The sequence below is a fragment of the Atractosteus spatula genome, chromosome 7 (genome assembly GCF_055471065.1).
Source record: "Atractosteus spatula isolate fAtrSpa1 chromosome 7, fAtrSpa1.hap1, whole genome shotgun sequence".
NCBI classification, from domain to species: domain Eukaryota; kingdom Metazoa; phylum Chordata; class Actinopteri; order Semionotiformes; family Lepisosteidae; genus Atractosteus; species Atractosteus spatula.
In genome coordinates, this window is record NC_142712.1 from 12,838,356 (window position 1) to 12,857,961 (window position 19,606).

The 19,606-nt window shown below is 35.6% G+C and overlaps 1 protein-coding gene across 1 annotated transcript in view; it reads right to left on the reverse strand.

The window, feature by feature from the left end:
* Positions 1-19,606, reverse strand: part of pde2a (phosphodiesterase 2A) — a 160,666-nt gene that overhangs the window by 77,262 nt on the left and 63,798 nt on the right. The window contains exon 2 of the mRNA XM_088920369.1: positions 1,170-1,259. Within this exon, the coding sequence (XP_088776495.1) occupies positions 1,170-1,259 (90 nt within the window). The remainder of the gene's footprint in view (positions 1-1,169; positions 1,260-19,606) is intronic.

The following is a 19,606-nucleotide window of genomic DNA, read 5'->3' on the forward strand; positions in this document are numbered from 1 at the left end:
ATTATTATTAGAACATTAAAGTTCGAAAAATATATATCGTCCTTTTTTTTCCAGCAGCATAGTATAGTTTTAGTTACGTCCCAGTGTGTGTTCTGTGTGTGTTTTTTCTATGTCCACACTGTTGACTCTTGATTGTTCTCCCTTCCCATTGGCCCACCATTACACCACACTTTCAGTTGATGTCATCATCAATTAGCTCTCAGCCAATCAGAACACATTTTATTCACTATATAACACGGAGGTTTTCAGCAAGGAGAGGCCTTTCGTTTGACTTCGGTCCTGTTTGGTTTTGGTTATCGCTTCGCTTCTGGTTATTGCTTCGGCTTCGTTTGTTGGTTTGTTTTGCTTTGTGTGTGTGTGTGTGTGTGTGTGTGTGTGTGTGTGTGTGTGTGTGTGTGTGTGTGTGTTCGTATAGCTTCGGCCTTGTTGTTTTGTTTTGTTAGTTTCTTTGTACTTTCGTTTGTTTGTGTGTTCATCCTTGTTTTGCCATTACCTTGCCCCAGTGTTACATGTTCAACTTTTGTGTTCTTTTGTACCCTGCTCCTGTTGATTACTCTTGTTTTCCCTTATTTGTATTCCTGGTTCACTTGTGTTTTTGTGTGAACTTTTGTATATAAGGTTAGTTTAGGTTGTTGGGTACACTTACACACTTAGTTGCTTTTGTATTAGTACACTAGTTTAGTACGGGTGAGTGCCATTTGTCTTGTATGGTTTTGGGTAGTCAGTGCAGGTTAGCTAGGGTGTTGAAGATGCCGAAGACCGTGTGTTTCGGGTTTTCTTTTGTAGTCAGATTAGCTTTCCCTCACTGTCCTAGCCAGCTCCATTTTGTTTGTTATTTTCTTTCCTTTGGCACCACTCTAGTTCCTTACCCTTGTTATCACGCTTCCTAGTCCCTCACCAAAACCCCCCTTCTTCCAAAAGAGTTATCCTAAATGTTACACCCCTTTACCCCTAGACACTTGGGGTCGTAACAGTTTTGTATAGCATACCAGTCACTATAACAAAGTGAACAGGCATATCAAGATAAAAGGAAGGTCTGAAGGAACAGTAGATTATATGTACAGAGACAAATGACTGCTTCAACAAATAGAGGAGTCATGTTCGTATTTTCAACGTAAAGGTGTAGTTGGGGGGCCATTTGTTGCCAGGGTAATGAATACAGTACCTACCACTTTTGGGAGCACCACCTCCAGTACATCCTTGATGACTTCTCTCAAGGAGCTGGTTTCAATTACGGAGCCAAGGCTCAGCAGAGCATCCTGGGAGGGAAACAAAAAATGGCGCAGAACTGCATTATTTACCACAACTCAAAAAAGAGAACTGTTTTTCATTTTTCTGTGAGAGACTGGTGCCAAAAATTTTAGAAACAGAAAAGCGGTTCAATTACTGTCAGACCATTCACAACCAGAATCCAACCCTATGAACTCCCACAAACGACCCCGCACTGTTCCTAATCAGGCTCCGGTCTTATCCAATTCCTGTACATGCCGACGCATTAACTGATCAACCAATCAGACCTTTCCTTCATCGCTACCTCCCGGAATACTGAAGACCTCACAACCTTCACCTCAACACTCAGTATTGGTTTTCACCAAGTGGAGCTCCTCGTCATCAAAACAAAGGTAAACCCATTGAATATTTTTTTATTTCAAGTTATGTACGAAGTCCTAGGCATATAATTAATAAAAACTTGGAAATTTTGTAAGAGCCCACTACTATAACTACAATTTAAACAAATGTGAAATGACAAGTAAATTTATCTCAACAGATTAAACAACCTCAGGGGTATTTCAACCTCTGTCAACAACAACTTCCAAAATCATAACAGAGAATTCCAGAAGGATGTTATGTTTTTAAACCTGCAAGCAAAATATTTTGCTTGTTCTGTACAAAAATGGTGCACTATTTTATGTGCTCCTGACAAAGTAAAAAGTTTTAAATGTCCATATCTTATTATTGTCTATTATTTTGTGTTTCAAAGTATGGTCTTAAATTATGAGCAACTATTTTAGGTTATGTACATATAATAACACCTGCACAAAAATGAGCTTGGTATTGAAAAATCTAAACTATAAAATCAGGAGCTCAGAAGATTGCTTACAGTTCATGTATTTATTCTATATTAAGAATAACCCCTGTTAACATAACTGGAACAGTCTAATTTCAGTAGACACCATATTCAATGAAACTGGAATAATAACATTCATTAATGTTTTTCATAAAGAGCAAAAAAATATTGTTACCCTGAAAAAGATTCAAAAGTATTTAATAATGCACAAGCAGTGTAAAGAGACTAACACTGCAGCTTGCTGTGAACTTAATTAACTAGGGTCACGCTGTCTTCATCATACACTATCAACACTATTTGCTATTGATTAGTTGTGGTAATAGTCAAATAATTAACATTGTTATGAGGCTCACAGAGTGAAGGCCAAAGTGATCAACTGGTTGTTAGAATTGATTAATTGAATAATTTTGACCCTGGCAATACATATATTAAAAGCAGGACTGAATCCAGTAAGGACTCTGAATATGACTGAATATGCCTCACAAACCTTAAAAAGGGAAACAAATAGTCCTGTGTTTGCTCAAGCATTGTTAGTGGTGTTATGTTTCCTGTTACATTTTTTTTCAGAGGGGCTTAGGAGGCAGCAGTGTAGAGCAGTGGTGATGAGGCCTGGGCTCATAAGCAGAAGGGTCTCGTCTGCTGTAGGTGTGTACCCTTGAGTAAGATACTTCACTCAGATTGTTCCGGGAAAATTCACAGATATTTATACTGTCTGCCAAATTAATAATAATTTGCACTTTTTAAGTGCTTATAGGAATATTAGACACAAAATACAAGAAACTACCATTTTAGCAGGTAACTGTAATGGAATTGTAGTAAAAGAAAATTGTCTAAATAAAAACGATAAGATAAGATAAGATCACTTTATTGGCCATATACAATTTTTCTTTTCGCATACCCCAGTTTGCTCTCCCCAGGGTCAGCCATTGTAGAGTGCCCCTGAAGCAGTTGGGGTTAAGGGCCTTGCTCAGGAGCCCAAAGATGGAGATAAACATAACATTAGTAGATAAACTATTCCAGACAGAGGACAGACAGAAGAGGAAGAGTAGAGCTATATGCAAGAGAATTCAATGGTTTCCACAGACGGTGCTTGAGGAAAGCTCTAAGCATCATCAAAGGCCCCACACACCCCAGCTACAGACTGCTCTATGTCTGAGAGCTAGCTACTGTTAATAGCATTTCGTTATACAGTACCATATACTTGTGTATGAGTATAATATATAATGACTATATGATATATGATATATGACTATGATATAATAAACTTGAACTTTCACAAAAAAAACATTTAAAGGAATAGTGTAAGGAGTATGCTATAGTACAGTAATTTCCAGCCTTGGTCCTGCAAGACCAGTGTCTGCTCATTTTCATTCCAGCTGAGCTCTACATCTGATGCCTTAATTAATCTGCTTGCTTGGTAAGACCTTTATTTAACTTGTTTCTTCAATCTCTCAGAAATACCCTACTTCAAGGGTACAATTTACAACAAACTCAGTATACAAAACTTCAAGCAGCCTCACCTCAAATTATTTTCTGACTTAGCAGCTCTTATTAGTTGATCAGTTTGTGATGTGACATAAACAGGTGGGGATGACGCTGTATTGGACACTATCACATTGAGCATTTTTCCCTCTCCAAAGGCCTAGGTGCTTATATTTCTAGCATACCTGAATGAGGGCAGTTCTGAAACTCAGAAATTGGTACAGGGTTGATACCATTACAAAGCCCTTTTGAACTTTTAACAGCTGAAAACAAATTTACAAATAAGTTATATTACAAACAGAAAACTGGAGCACTGCTGGAGCACAAATTAGAAGACACAGCAATCCTCCAGGATAACTGTTGGGAACCACTGCTACGGACAACCAAATGAAGATATGAATTGTAATTCAACATTGTATACTGAAATAAAAAAATTTCAACATGTTTCAGGCAGTGGAAGATTCTTTGAAATCTTCAAACACAAATGAAGTCCTTTATCAAATGCTATTAACATAAAAGAGGCAGAGGCATTTCAGAGACTAGAAGCAATCAGGATTAATGTAACCTACTGTACATATTGTACTTAAGGAAACCAAATTCATAACCTATTGACGCAACTCTTCCAATAATCACTCGAAACAGTTGTACTCATGGACTGGGGAATTGTTGACGTAGCGCCTAACCAAAAAACAATCAAAACAGAACCAATTATAGACCAATAAGGAACTGAAACATTTTAGCCCTCATACAGACTTTGAAGACTTTGGAGAGACCTAGTATTCAAAATACTCAAAGTCCTTAACAATGTCAACCCAGTGGATTTCTTCAGAATAAACAGTGAAACACAAAGTATGCAAACATTTTCCCAGTCATAATGTTGAAGCTGATACCATGTTTGGCTGAGACTTTCAGATCAATAAGTTACTAACTGCCAGACAGGCTAAATGGGCCTGCTATTATTTCTAGCCTTTCTTACAGTATGTTCTTATGAAAGTGCTTATTTTCTTACTATGTCCATTCTTCTTGTCACTTTAAAAAAACTTTAAAAAAACTTTTTTCTACAGCTCATAATAGGAAACTAGCCTGCACCATTTCTAATCTGCAGCACGGGAGACAAACTGCCAAATTTCTTGATGCTGGGAGACATAAATACCTCCAGCCATGAGACTCAGGGTTTCATCTCTCTGCACCTTATCTTGAGTGCACTTTGTTTAATATGAACCGGAAACCCCCAAAAAATAAAATGATTTTTTTCAGATGCTAACTTAATCCATTCACTGTCAATTCACCTCTCCTCCTCTGGCGGAGAATTATTCTGAGGAGCTGGTTTGTTGGCTAGTTGCATAAAGGATAATTCAGCCTGCCACTGCAGCAGGAACTCAATGAAACTGCGGTAAGTCTATATTGCTTAGGTGTTGCATAATTTTATTTGAGACATGCATTTTGACAAAAATAAGCTGAAAAGCAGGTTTTGCCTTCACTGCAACCTTTGCTAAGATCACTCAATTTAAAAGGTGAGCTTAATTACTGTAAGCAATTTGTGATTTTGCAGCTAATTTGTCAAGATCCACGTGCATATCTTCTCCATAGTATTGCTTTGCTCAGTCAAAACCTGCCCTCTAAACAGAAGAGGATGTATGTGTATGTTAAAGAGCTCAATAGTGACGGATTTGAAAAACGTAATTTATTCAATTAAGAAAGGAAAAATGAAACCAACTTCCAATATGCTTATTTATAGCTGATACAACACTGCTTAGCAAAGGACAACTGTCCTTGAAAAACAAGAACCCATCTTCAAAAAGTTGAACGTATGCCTTTAATTAACTTTCATGAGCTGTAGGTTAATTGTGTCTAGATAAGGCACTGCACAGCTCATAAGCTGTGACCTTCTGTTTCAAAAAGCAAAGCACAAGCCTTTAAATAACCTGCAAGTGCTGACCTGCTTTAGACTCTCACAACACACCGCTAAATGTTTCCCAAGCCATACTTAATGAAAAACTAAGGAGCCAAAAAATCTTAAGACCATAACAGGTATGAAAATAGCTTAATATTCCCATAATCAAGGGCAAAACTCTTTTTCAGGATTCACTAGAAAGTGGTCAATTTACAAGGCCTTTACTTAGTATTATCAGCTAAATGTTATTGCTGTGAGATTCTTCCAATTATTTCAGTAGAAGCTTGTCTATCACTTTGGGGAATCTGTGTAGTACAAGTATATCAAGTATGAATTATAGAGTATACAGCATATAAAGTAAATAAAATGTGAATTCATACATCTTACATTGTTACAGTATGTTTTAAACCAATTTGTCAGTTTTCAGTTAAATTCATGAGTTGTGTGTTTCAACTTTGAAAATCAGACCACATTTAAAAACCTTTCAGGGACATGTGTCACTGCAAATGGCTTTTATGAATTCTCAGAACTGCCTTTGATGTTGTACATACAAGTTAGCTTGACCTGAAAATAAAAAGGTCTCATCATGGATTTTCAAGGCTAAGATATTCCACAACAAATGCTACTTTGGAAATGGCCACTTTCATCAGCCTCCTCAGTACTCAGTAGAAAATCTTGCATTCACTCATTTGCTACTGCGCATTTGGTACAGCACTTTAGCTCAGAAACATGTTATAGTCCCCTCTCAAGAGGACTATATGAGAGAAAATGCCATGCTCACATGGTCATGCAAAATGAGAAATGCAGTAATTCACTTGGCAGTAAAATACATCCATTTGAGTACAAATTAAACCAAACAGCAGAAGGATAACCACTTTTTCTGGAATATTAATATTCAAGTTGTAGAGATTAGAGAATACTGGGCTTTTGAGTGACATCAAATTATTTAAACATTCCCTTCCTGTAAAAGCCAAACCATCACCAGTTACAGTATGTGTTCTGGAATTTTCTTTGACACAAACGGCTGGCAAAATCCATTATACTATATCAAAAAGATATACATAGAGAGCTACAATAATAAACAAATACAATCATATGCAAGAGCATCTTATCATAGATGCCATGCAAGAACTGTCATAAACAAGATAAACTAACTACAGTAGATAAAAGTACTTGCTCAAGAAAGAGAGCTGCTGAAACATGTACTATGGGCCCTGTAGATCGAGCTGGAAGGACTCCAATAAGTAATAAGTTGACTGTGCTGTTTTAACAAGAGCAAAATTAACATATAAAAGTAATACTTTTAAAACCATCCTACCTACACACAGATGTAGGCACACATACTGTATTGAACTATTAAATGTTCTGTTTTCCCACCTGGACTTTATGTTTCCATGGAAATATAGAGCCAGTTTGTAAATATTTATAAACTGGATATATAATAGAGTCTATTAATTAGGATCAGGAGCAGATGAAGGAACAGCAATCTGTCAGTGACACAAGTTTATATGAGACATGACTCCTTGACAGCAAAAGTATTATTTTCAAGATCTGAGATACCTCAGCTGGAGTTCTTCCAGTCATTTCATTCAGTCAAAACAGGAGCATTTACCAGTGATCCCACCAAAGAAAAAGCAGAACAAAACTGAATAAGAGAAAATGATTTAGACTGAGCAATAGATTTTTTGATTGGCAACAGCTGTTGATTTAGCTGTAGATCTAACCTAAATTAGTAGATCTAACCTAAATTAGATATGAAACTAATACATTTTCATTTATTTCCATGGTTTTACTTTGCAGTTCCACTCAAAAACTTGTCAGGAAGAGCTGTACAGTGTTATCTGTGTTATTTCTGTAAAAATTCCAATTTAACATTTTCAGGTAGCAGAACAATACTGAACACTTTAAATATAGTTAATGAACTTTCATATGTTTGATTTAATGTGCTTTTAAAGGTTTTAGGACATAAAAATCTGAGTTATCTTAACTTATGAATCTAATTGTAATTAAATATTTCTTGCATAAAACTATTGCTTTGTTTTTCTCCACGAATAACATTAATGTTTCTACATAACATTTCTCTATATTAAAAAACAGCATAGTTACGGTATTTGCATTGAGTAAATTAAGTAACTGTTTTTTTAAGTAAACATTATGCACCTTTGTGTATGGAAATATTAAATTGGTTTGCAATTGGTTGCAGCTTGAGAAAAAGGTATTCAGATTAATTGAATCCATTTTCTACTTTACAGTTGCAGATTTATTGAGCTACTGTACACTCTTTTTCTAGACTTCTCATTCTAAACCAGATTTAATGCGAAACCTCCTGCATACAAAGGCTGACCTGTTTAACCCAGATCAAAAATTTGACCTCCACACCCCCTTTATGAGTTTAAAATCCCTCACAGGAACTGACCTTACAAGCAACACAGCACATGAAACAACTGTGTCTACTTGACTTGACTGTTCATTTCAAGTGACTTATTTTGTTAAATGTTAAGTCCAAGAAGCCACTGATTTGTGTGGCCTGCTATAAATTAAACTGCTCAGGCTAATACCTTTGCCAGTGGTCAGGGAAATTGGAAACAAAATGAATGCTAAAAAAATGGTATCATTTAAATTTCACATTTTTTTCAAAAAAGGATGAGATTAGCACCATCTACCTTTGTAACATGTATTAATGCTTATGGATCTTCAATCTAGATTGAAACTTTAAGGTCAAATGCTGTCAAATAAATTGAACAAGAATTCAAGCTAAGATAGCGAGAGCTTGACCTTTGAAAAAACTTTGAATTCTCAGCATCGATGCTCATTATAGCCTTCAATACTTGCAATATTAATTCATTGAGAGAGCTTGAGTTTGGGGATTAATGAGAAAGCAATGAAACCTGCATCTAAAAATCAAATTCAAAGGCAAAGGCCATGTCTGAAAGCAGGCTGTCTCAATGGACCTGTAGTTAAAGGAAACAGAGACAGGGAACTGAATACATGAGGAATGGTTCAGTGTCAATATGCATGCTACTGTAGATCACTTTGTTTTCTTTGATATAAAATCATCTAGCTACGGCTATGTTGATACATTTTATAAACACAATTTTACTTGAAGACTGAAACGAACAATTACTATAATCAGGTACCTGTATGCATTTGAGATATCAAATAAAATACAACGTTAGAGATTTCACAGCTGATATACTGGATTTGCGTGGGTGATTACAGGCAAGATGTTTTGAGTTTTCTTTCAAGAAATGTATTTTAAAAGATTATTTTTTTGGTTGACAACAATTCCATTAGAACAGTATTGTTTTCAAGACTACTGTACTACTTAATCTCCTGGATGATTGTAACCTGTTGTTTTTCACCTTACACTGTGTCTCTAAATTATTATAGATTTGCAAGCTTTAAGACATTATTTGTTGCCACTACTGCCACTCTTCCTTCATGAAGGGGAAATCTATACTGTGAATTTGCACACAGTGTAAAGAGTGTGAATGGTGCACTTGAATAAGAGGCCATTCAGTCTACTAGCTGGTTTTTAGTAATTAGTAACTAATTGAATTGAGGATCTCGTCCAGCCCTTTTCTTAAGAAGAACCCAAGATTATACAGTATGCTTCAATACATCGCTTGCTCAAGACTCTCACGAACCTTTAAATTTCAATAGAAATTAAAGGGTGTTTTCTAAAGAAGAGGGCCAACTATGAAAAATGAAAAAAAAATGTTTCTATTCCATGTTACAATTGATGGTGCCACAACAAAATGTGCATAGACACAGATATTTGAACAGGACTCTTTGCATAAACTTGGTCTATCTTTATTATCTGTTGACTCTGTGTTGTTTAAACACTAAGACAGTTTTATGGACTAATATGTCAGGTAAAACAGGCTATTTATGACAAAATACACCTTTGAAGGGAACTGCCCTGTTCAGTTCAAGTAACAACAACAACCTAGAATAAAACAGAGGACTCTGGGGAAATTATTTTGCACCATATAGCTGTACTACAGGGAAACAAATACTCAGAGCTGAAGTAATTAGTCTTCATGGCTGAACCTCAAAGGAATACATCATATCATTGTAGGATTTAATTAACTGATTACATTTAAAACCCTGAAGACCTACCATTAATGTGTATATTAGTGCTAGGTGATGGCAATGTTTAGAAATTTACACCTTAGAAACACTCCACAAAGCTGGTCTTTATGACAGAGTGGAAACCCCATTTCATATCCCACATGGAGTATGCAACAGAGTATGTTAGTTATCCTGCAAATGTGGCTAAACATTTTGTGGTCTAAATGTTATGTGTTATAATTGCCACAGACCCAACACAGCACACGTCCCAGTTAACAGTTTACAGTGGTGGCAGCTATGGGGTTTCTCATAGGGCAGGGACTCGAAAGCTAGCTAGGATTGAAGAAACAATGGTACAAAGTAGAGACAAATACTAGAGGAAAAATTGTTTCCACCTGCTGAAGACTTAAAACTTCAAAAGTTTGAATTCACTTTTCAGCAGGACAATGATCCCAAGCATTGGAGCAAAACCAAGGCCACTGCGGAGTGGATTAAGAATGAGAAATCGAAAGACTTGAGTGGTCCAGTCATGATGTGAGTCCTATTTCGAATCTGTCAAAATACTTAAGAACGGCTAATCCCAAGCAATGTGCAAATCTGTCAAGAGGAATTGACAATGATTTACACCATGCTGGTGTGCAAAGTTGATAAAGACTTACTCAAAAATTCTCTATCATCATATTACTTGTAGCTGCCATTGCTGCCAAAGGTACAGTAGTTACACCAAATATTGAGTTAATGGACATGAGTAGTTTTACAATCAACATACTGTATTTCAGTTGTCTCTTTTTAGTTTTTGTGAACATTTCCTCTAATGAATCTTACCTTTAGTCTTCAGTTTCAGCATTCAGGTTTTGAATAAAAGAATAATGGCGTTCAAAAATAAAAGCAAAGGAAATGTTTGAAAACTTTTACAACCCAAAGTAAAATTGGTTGAATCACCTGCTGTGCTCAGTATGATCAACAAATTTACTTTGAGATAACTGAAGCAACTTCAGAGTTTACTAAGCAGAATCACTGTAAAAGTAGTGATTGTACAGTAGGAAAGTATGCTAGATGTCTCAGAAAACAAAAACATGCAGAGGAAGTCTGAAAGAAGAACAGTGGCTTTCTACTCTAATTTGTGGATACTGATGGGAGCTCACAGAGAGGAATATGCTTCATAAAAATGTTCTTATACATATCATCTATATTCTTCTGCCCGTTCCTTTTTAATTTCATGCTTATTTACTTTTGCTTCTATTCTGTGATTCATCAGTTTCTGGTGCCATCTGATTTGCTATAGCATATTTAAAGCATCCAATGCCACCTGCCCCTCATCTTGTTGTGGACTTCATCTCTAATATTAGGTATGTATTAAATATGTGCACAATACTGAGAAACACAAATCTGAACACATTTAAAAGGAAACCAAATTTCCTTTATATCCAAACAACTTAACTTTAATTTGTTGCAGATATATCTTAACCTCAATACAGCACTAAAAGGTTTTAGAAAGAAGTCTTATTTTCAAAGAAAGAAGTTTCCCATATGATTTAATCTACAAGAGGGTGTCTATTTCAAGCTCAATTTAAGTCGCTGTGCCATGGACAGTTTAACTTGGAACACTAGGACATTGCTTCCTCTGCACACTTCCTGACAAGGAAGCCTGAAGTCTTTTAGGAAGCAGTTTCAAACTTTTTTTTGCAATAACATCAAGTTGGTAAACATACATCAAAGCCAATATAAACACAGAGGATTATAGCGCACATCATAGTATAGACAACAATGAAGAAAATAAATAGTAGCAAAAATCCTACAAGGCAATATTGTTTTGAAATGAAAAACAAGAAGTTAGACGTAATTCCTGTATGTATTTCCTGTACAGGAACTATATCTTTTTAGTCCTGAAAGGAAATGATTTTGGAGGGACTATACAAGATTTTAAAATGCTGAAAGTACTGAAAATCAAACCAGAGGATTGCATGGAGAACAAATAGTTAAAGCAAAGTGATGTACAAAACTTAAAAATGAAGAGGATGTGGTGCTTTACTCAGAGGGGTTGGATGTTGGACAAGATATTCAGCCATATAGCTGAATGAGATTCCGTGGGACTCATAAAACGTCTGGATAAGATACTGTACATGGATTGGTATCATACTAGCAACCCAATGAGTAAAATGGACTCATATGAATAATGTGATAATCCTAAGCAGTTCGAAAAATGGGTCTACATATTCACCAGCTGTTTTAGGGCATTGCAAGATTTTCCAGACGATATTGGTTCTGAATGTTATTCCAACAGGGCTGTATCTCCAGTTGCATAAGATCACTGGAGACACATGCACTGTAGAATACAGCCAGACCATCAACTTGGCACATCAGTCTTCACATTCAATGTTTAAAGATTATTTGTTTTTAGATATTAAACTAAAAAGTCTTGACTATTAATTGAATATGATACAGAAGAAAGAGTGATGGTCCATGCACACTTTCAAGTTCTAAAACCTATTTTACTAAACACAAAACTCAAGATACTCTATATTCTGTCAAGAGCGTTGATAAAATGCAAATCATTTGCTACATCATTATTGATAATTATATAAAGTTGACAGGAAGGTCAAAGTGACAATAGCAAAAGCACTAGTGATTCAGGGATAGGTTAATGCAGCCATTTAGCTCTCTAAACAAGATATTAATAAATGTCAAAAAAATCTCCTTTGGCATTCAGAAATAAACACAGTGACCTATTATTCTTATTAAACAAACTACTCATGTGTGAAATTGGAGTTTAACTTAAAATCTAATTAGCCATTGGCCTGCATTCCCTAAAAGCTCCTCAGACTTGGTTTTACCATATCTCATTTTCAGGAAATGCAGTAAAAAATGAACAGTGAACAGTCTTTGACCTACAATTTAGAATTACAGGCAACAAGTACTGTAAATTAATCTGCACATTATAAGTCTAGTTTGTATCACCTGTGTATTTAAGTTATTCAGTCCTTTATTGTTGTTATTAATATATCCTATTGACTGTATACTGTATATTTTTGCTCCATTTCATTGTCTTATTATTTGCTAATTATTTATTCCCAAAGTTGCTTCATAATTACGTGTATACAGTACATTATATGAAAAGCATTTATCTAATTTACTGCTGTTCTGTTGCTGGATTATATCCTACACAGACTAATTTTTTACTTACATTTCTTGGGTTTATTTTATCCATTAACATGCATATTATTACTATGATTCTCCAAGAGTAGTGAATTAGCATTGTTTAAATTAAACCTTTTCTTCTTCAGATATCTTTTTTCCATCTTCAGATAATGGCAAAAAAAAACTAACACGTAAAAAAACTGTACCAGGTTTGTCAATGTTTCCATAGCAATCAAGGAGCCAATTCACATTTACAGAGCTTCTTCTGCAGTTAATGAAAGAAGGCAGCAATTGTGATCCAGGAGTGTACAGGACCACAAAGACTCCTGACCAGCACTAAGCAGCATTTCTGATTTTTTTATTACCACTAGCTCTGATCGCCATTTTCTAGAATTTTATTTTCATATTACACATTTTTCCCTTCAGTATATTTCATTTTACAAGCAAACTGCATGGTACAAGAATATTTATTTATTTTTCTCAGATATGGATACAGTAGCTCAGATTAATATCAGTGGCAAAGCCCATGCCGCTTCTTTAGGATCTTGATTTCAATAAAAGGACATTGAGTACAAGACCAATGTTTCTAGAACAAAGGCCTTAAATCTCTGCAAGATCTTAAAATAAACTCAGACACTAAAGCAGTCTCTTTCCCCTGCAGGGGAACAGAAAATAGACTATCATCTTACTTCAACAGTTTTGAGGACAGAGCAAATATTATGGACAGCCACTTTAGACAGTTCAGAATATGAAAGAAGGGAGCAAACAATGCGATCACTTCTCTGTATTTATAAGAGGCCAGTTTTAGCTATTAAATTAAGGTATGAAAAACAAGCTCAACTTTATTTGTTCAAGTTGGTGGAGAACAATTTGAAAGAATTTCCTTTTTCTGGGGTGGGCTGTATGTACTGGCGGGGTGTAACAGAGGCTATCCAGAGCATAAGTTGAATGACATCCCTTGGCAAAGGAAAAATCAAATACCATTAAAGACAGCTGCGGTTCTGAAAATTATATCACCCAATGATTTGATTTATGGCCTTTTAATAAAGAGGTGGGAAATGGAGAGGCCCAGCAGTACTCTAGTGGGAATAACACTTTGGAAAAGTAATAACCACTGTGTTGTACAGCTAGCTCTGTTGACAGTCAAATAAAAGAGATAAAACTTTGGTATTTTTAAATGTGTAGTTTGCAGTAGGGTGGTTGAGATATGAAATATTTTAAATAAACATTTTTAGCCTACTACATAGACAGGCTTTGAGTGCCATCAGACACCTGACAGCTAGAAAAAAAAAGCTGTTGCTGCCAGAGACCTTGGTGGGTGTCATTTCATAATGGAGTTTTTTGCCATTCACTTATTGAGACCTTCTCCTTTAATCAGCCTTTGGAAAAGAAATGTTGTTCATGTAAAAGGCAAAGATGTAACATTTCTATAAGATCTTCGTCTATCAGGAAGAGAATCAGCTGTTACTATGCATGTATCCCTAAGACTCTGGAAAAAACATCTCGTGATTATCAGGTGTCCATATTAAAATTGGTTTCGCATTATCTAATTAGCCAGGAAACAAACCTTACTGCTGGTAAATGGCTGATGAGCCACTTAAGAAAATTACACTGAACTATTGTGCATTGCTCCTAATTAGTTGTACAATTTTAGGTGTCACTGTGAGGCATGGTGATGTGTGCTTTCTGGGACCATCACGTTCCAGGATTCTCATCTAATCTGCTGGGTGAGGGTAACACCAGGGAATTCAAGTTCCTGCATATATGTTAATTGGAGGGAGAAGGTGTGGAGCATGTGCAAGGAAGGAAAAAAGGTTAAGTGATGGGATATGGGAAAGCGTACCAAAATAAAATTTGTGATACTCTCCCATAGCTTCTTGTCTGATGTTTGTTGCAGTCATCCTTCATAGACTGAAAATTCTAATTGGATCGTTTTGGTGGTGGATTTCCACAAAAGAATACAAAGCATGCAATAAAAAGTTCGATAGCATGACTGATGATGTCTTTCTTCTAGGTAAATCAATTCAAATGGTTTCATTCTTTTCTCATAACTTTCCTGTTGTGATGAACAAGGTCTATGGTAATGCAGCACACTTTTATGAGTCCACTTTTCAGTGTGGAGAAAGCTTTCACTTTCACCTTCACCTTCGCAAGCACCTTTACGTTCTGAATATTTCCTCTCAGTTCCAAATGAAACTGAATTCACCACAACTGGTTTCACTGCAAAGGCCTACAAAACAAAACTTCATTAAATATTCACTAATAATACATCAAATTCATTTTTTGAGATGGTTACCAATACATGGTAAGACTACATTTCCCGAGTAACAAGTCACGTTTATGTACAGACCAAGGGACAGCACGAAATTGCTTATTTTAAACAATGAGCATATTAAAGAAATGCTGAGCACAGAAAATGTTATCTGCTCCCATTTCCAAGAATGGGCGACTATATCAGAGAGCACTCCTGTTAAGTTATGACATTCTACAGGAATCTGTAAGCTCAGAGAAAGGTAACACCTCAAAGCTTGAGCCAAATATCTAGCAGCCAACTGGCTGGTGATAATGGAACTGAAGGAAAAAGCAAGGCAATAAATGACAGGATGCACCTCTCTGGCCCTCAGTGTTGCTTTCTGGTCCAAGTTTATTTAGTACAGATTATGTGCTGATGTGCCATCACTCTACTGCTCTTCATTTCTCATGCCGAAAAAATGCCGGGTCTAGACATTTTCTTGAATGTTGAAGTTACAGTATATATGGCAAAGCTCTTCATGGTATTAAATCAGAGGGACATCAAGTACAAGTGAAACTATTAACTCTGCACCCTACTCAGTCTGTTATTGTATCTTCAACTTACTGAAACAAAGGAATCTTGATTCCTTTTCCCTTCTTAAAGCCTTTGCTCCGATGACAACAAAGATGCATACGAGTGTTCAAGAAAAAAATCTTACCCCAGGAAACAGGATACAAAATTGAAGTAAAAAAAAAACAACCATTGCTTTATACGATGAATGTGAATTTGTGTGGCACACTTTGGATTGCTCTGCACAACCCATTGGATTCTGAAATGGCTTTGAGAAACATTTCATTTATCTTTAGATTTAAACTCTCACATTACTTAATACTGCCATAGGTGCAGTTTTGAGATGCCAGTGCATCAATATGCTGTAATATGCTCAATGCATACTTCCTGCATTTTAAAAATTGAAATGGGGGTGCCCATGCAGTGATCTGGACACTTCAGCACCATCTGTAATCAGATATGGTAAAAGTTATTTCCTGCCATTATTCCTTTCTATGTGTAGGTGTGTATAATGTTACAGTACTTATTATTCAAGATGACCCAAACAAATCTTAGAATATTGCAATGTTTCATGTTTTTGGAAGAGCAATTTCTTCATAAATTGTTCCTAATTATGACCAATATAAAAAGAACATGTAGACTATCTCTGTAAATAATTAAGACACCAAAATAATAGTTAATATTTTGGCTGTCTTACTATTTTTTAATATATAATACTGGACAGCCAAAATTCAGTTTGCTATTGGGTACTATAGGTCTCCAAAATTCAGTTATTTAAAAATCAAGAACACTTGTTTAAGTCATTGAGCAATTCATTTGTTCAATGAATAACACTATTGACAGTTTAAGAGGATTCTGATTTTTGTCCAAAATAATGTCTAAATTACTCACTTGAACACACTATCTGTCGATCGTGGTGATCATTGATAATTGTTAATTTGTTCCTGGTCTTTAGAAAATGAGGATTTAATGGCTTCCTGGTTTCCCTGGTTACTCTATAAAGCCTGTTGACTGAGGCTGTCCAGTACCACTGTTTGAGATTTGTGAAGTACTGTAAATACAAAGTTAAATGAACGGCCTTTTACATCCTGTGAATTCTGACAGAACAATCGGTTATTTCTAGCTATTTAGTAGAATCTAACTCCAAACCATTGTACAGCACCATTTGGTTTTAAAAAAATGTATCATGGAAAATTAGTAGATGTAAATGGCTGTACAGAAAACTATCAGAGGCGGCAAACCTACTAAATGTATGACAGGCTGAAAAAATGACCAATAAACAGAAAGATGAGACAAAAAAAAACTTACATCCTCGAGTATGAGAACAAACCCCGGTCACCAGATCTTCCTTTTTATGTGAAAGCACATAGAAAATGGAAAAGCAGTTGAACACTAGACATGCATGCAACAGCAAGAAATGCAACAGCAACCGTGAAATAAATGATTGCTCATTTCAGAGCATTTAAAACCATCTGCCTGTGTCAGAGCATTGATGGCTAGCAGTGCTCAGCTGTCAGGAGTGTGAATTACTCTGCTCCTTTGAACGTTTGCTTGGTCTAACGCCAATGAGTGAGAAGTCTTCAATGTGCAATGCGCCAGAGCGCGAAGCATTGATACTCAGAGGTATTGGTTGGCTTGAGTAACACACATGCTACAGCGGCACACAAAAAAACTAATTAAAACTAATAACTAACCCCTAACCTTTTAAAACATACACATGATGATGTTTGCATGTTTTAAAACATACATATACATGATGAAAGAAATTAAGCAAAAATTCATACAGGGAAAAGGAACCAAAACAAAAATAAGGTACAGTAAATTGACTGTTTTTATTCACCTATGACTAGATTAAAATTAGGGCAGCCTTCAGAAATATATTTAAAACTACTGTACCATCAGTGTGTCGTGATTTACAGCATTAGCACTGCGTAAGCAGCCTCAGTCAGATATACTGTATTAATTCTGTTTAAAATACATGCCCAGATTTAAAGGATTCGGACTGAATAAATTAAAACTATGCTCTTTGCCCCTTATTGTTGGATTCTGAATGTGAAAATGTTTCATTTAGAAGTGTACTGGATTTTTCAATGTGCAATAGCATCTGCAATTCTAATGCTCAGCTGTAGGAAGCACATCTCTAAAAAACATGTATTAACAATAGAAACAGATTTTTATAAGGACATTTCCAGTGAATTTTTAATTGTATCACATTTAGAATAAAAAGGGGATTCTGTAAGAGTTGAATAGGATAGTTCAGCACTGGTGCTTTATTTCAACAAAAAGGTAATATCAGGACAGTAGTAAGCTTATGATATGGGATGTACTGTATATGCTCTAACTGATGATGGGAAGTTCAGAACATTTTGAATCATCATCATAATTTCACTGGAGGGAAAAATGAAAGAGCATGGAAGAGTGTTGAGTCAAACAACTTGATGATGTGTAAAATTAGAAGAGTAGCACAAACACACATGCATATTACACCCAACAACAAGTTATTCTTATTCTCCCGTGAATTCATCTGAAATAACTTTGTTATTTATAAACAGTGTCTAGTTTTTTTAGTCTTGCTACAATGAATCTTGTAATTTAAGTATTTTTTAAAGCTGTTCAAAGCAATTTCACTGTTCGAAAGACATTTCCATTAAATTCAACGTACTCGAGTTTTACATATTTCTTTCTTGTTAACTACTGGACTAAGCTAAAGGAGCTAATGAAATATCATAAACACTCAACAATGTTTTTATTTTGAAAATTCAGAAGTATTAAGGTCACAAATATGTTACATCAGGCACTTTTCTAGACCTAACAAACAAGTTAGAAATTGTTCGACATAAAGTAATGGTAATTTAATTTTAGATATGCACCAATGTGCATTCTTAACTCTTTTTGAGGAGTAAATTACCTTCACAAACCAGGGAATGGTCTTATATACATTATTTCAATTGAAATGAAGGTCTAAAATGACAAGTTCCGAGAGCTCTAGGATTAGTGATCAGTATCACCTGTAAAGTGCTTCAGGCACTGATAAGACTAACACAGTGCCTGTGATGATAAGTGAGAAGCAGCTGTCTTGTTTCAGATTAGCAGCATTTGTGTTTTTAACTGGGAAACCGAGTCAATAAAAGGCAATATTTAAAAAGGCATCACATGACAAAAAATGTAGGACACTTTTTCTTTGATATCAGTGATATAAAAACAGAAAAAAAAATTCTGTACTTACAATGTTCTTGTACATAAGAATAATCTTGTACATGAGAATACATTTGTACATATTTCTATTGTTCCTTAGCAACAACTAATTATTTTGCAAATCACAAATTTGTCAGCTTCCTTGTTTCTTCTACAGCGAAATATACATTTCTCCTCTTCTATTGATCCACACAACACTATTTTTGTTCCTTCAATAACAATTACTTACAAGACGCTTATTACCATGTTCAAAAAATCATTTCTTGTGGTATCCTTTTATCGTGTAGAGGCACTCCCCTATCAAACATGATCTCTGACATCATCACACAGGGCCACCACAATGGCGCAGAGGTAGAAAACCACAGGGAGCACTCTGTATGCAAGACTAATACAGTGACATCACCATGGGCACTTATTACGTGCCCATAATATTCAGGCTATTCAGGCTCAGACAAGGCATGAATTTTTGGTTTGTTATTTGTTCTGCTATGTTCTCAACTACATCTAAGTCTGGTTCAATATGACCTTAATTTATTGCTATTTATTTTTAATGCAGAAAATACTGTTTGCATACAGAGGCCGAAATACCGAAATAAATGATTGAACGCTTTCCTGTAACCACACACATGAACTGTATACGTATTGGTTTTCATTTTTTGTACACCAGGTACAATAAAAGAGGCACCTAAGCACAAAGAAATAGGAAGAAAGAAAAAAGCAGATAAAATGTTTTTTATAACAATACCAGTTGCAATAGCTTGCTATGAGCACTGTGTATAAGAAAAAAGGCCGCCATACTTCAGGGGACTTTTCTCTGGAGCCCCAAAATGTGCATTTCACCTTTTTATGGTTTTAAAATCAAAAGATCTTCAATCCAGTGTGCATGGGAAGTGTCTGCTAATCTGTTTTCACTGTCCTTTACACCTTAGTACAGTATATGCTGTAAGTGTGA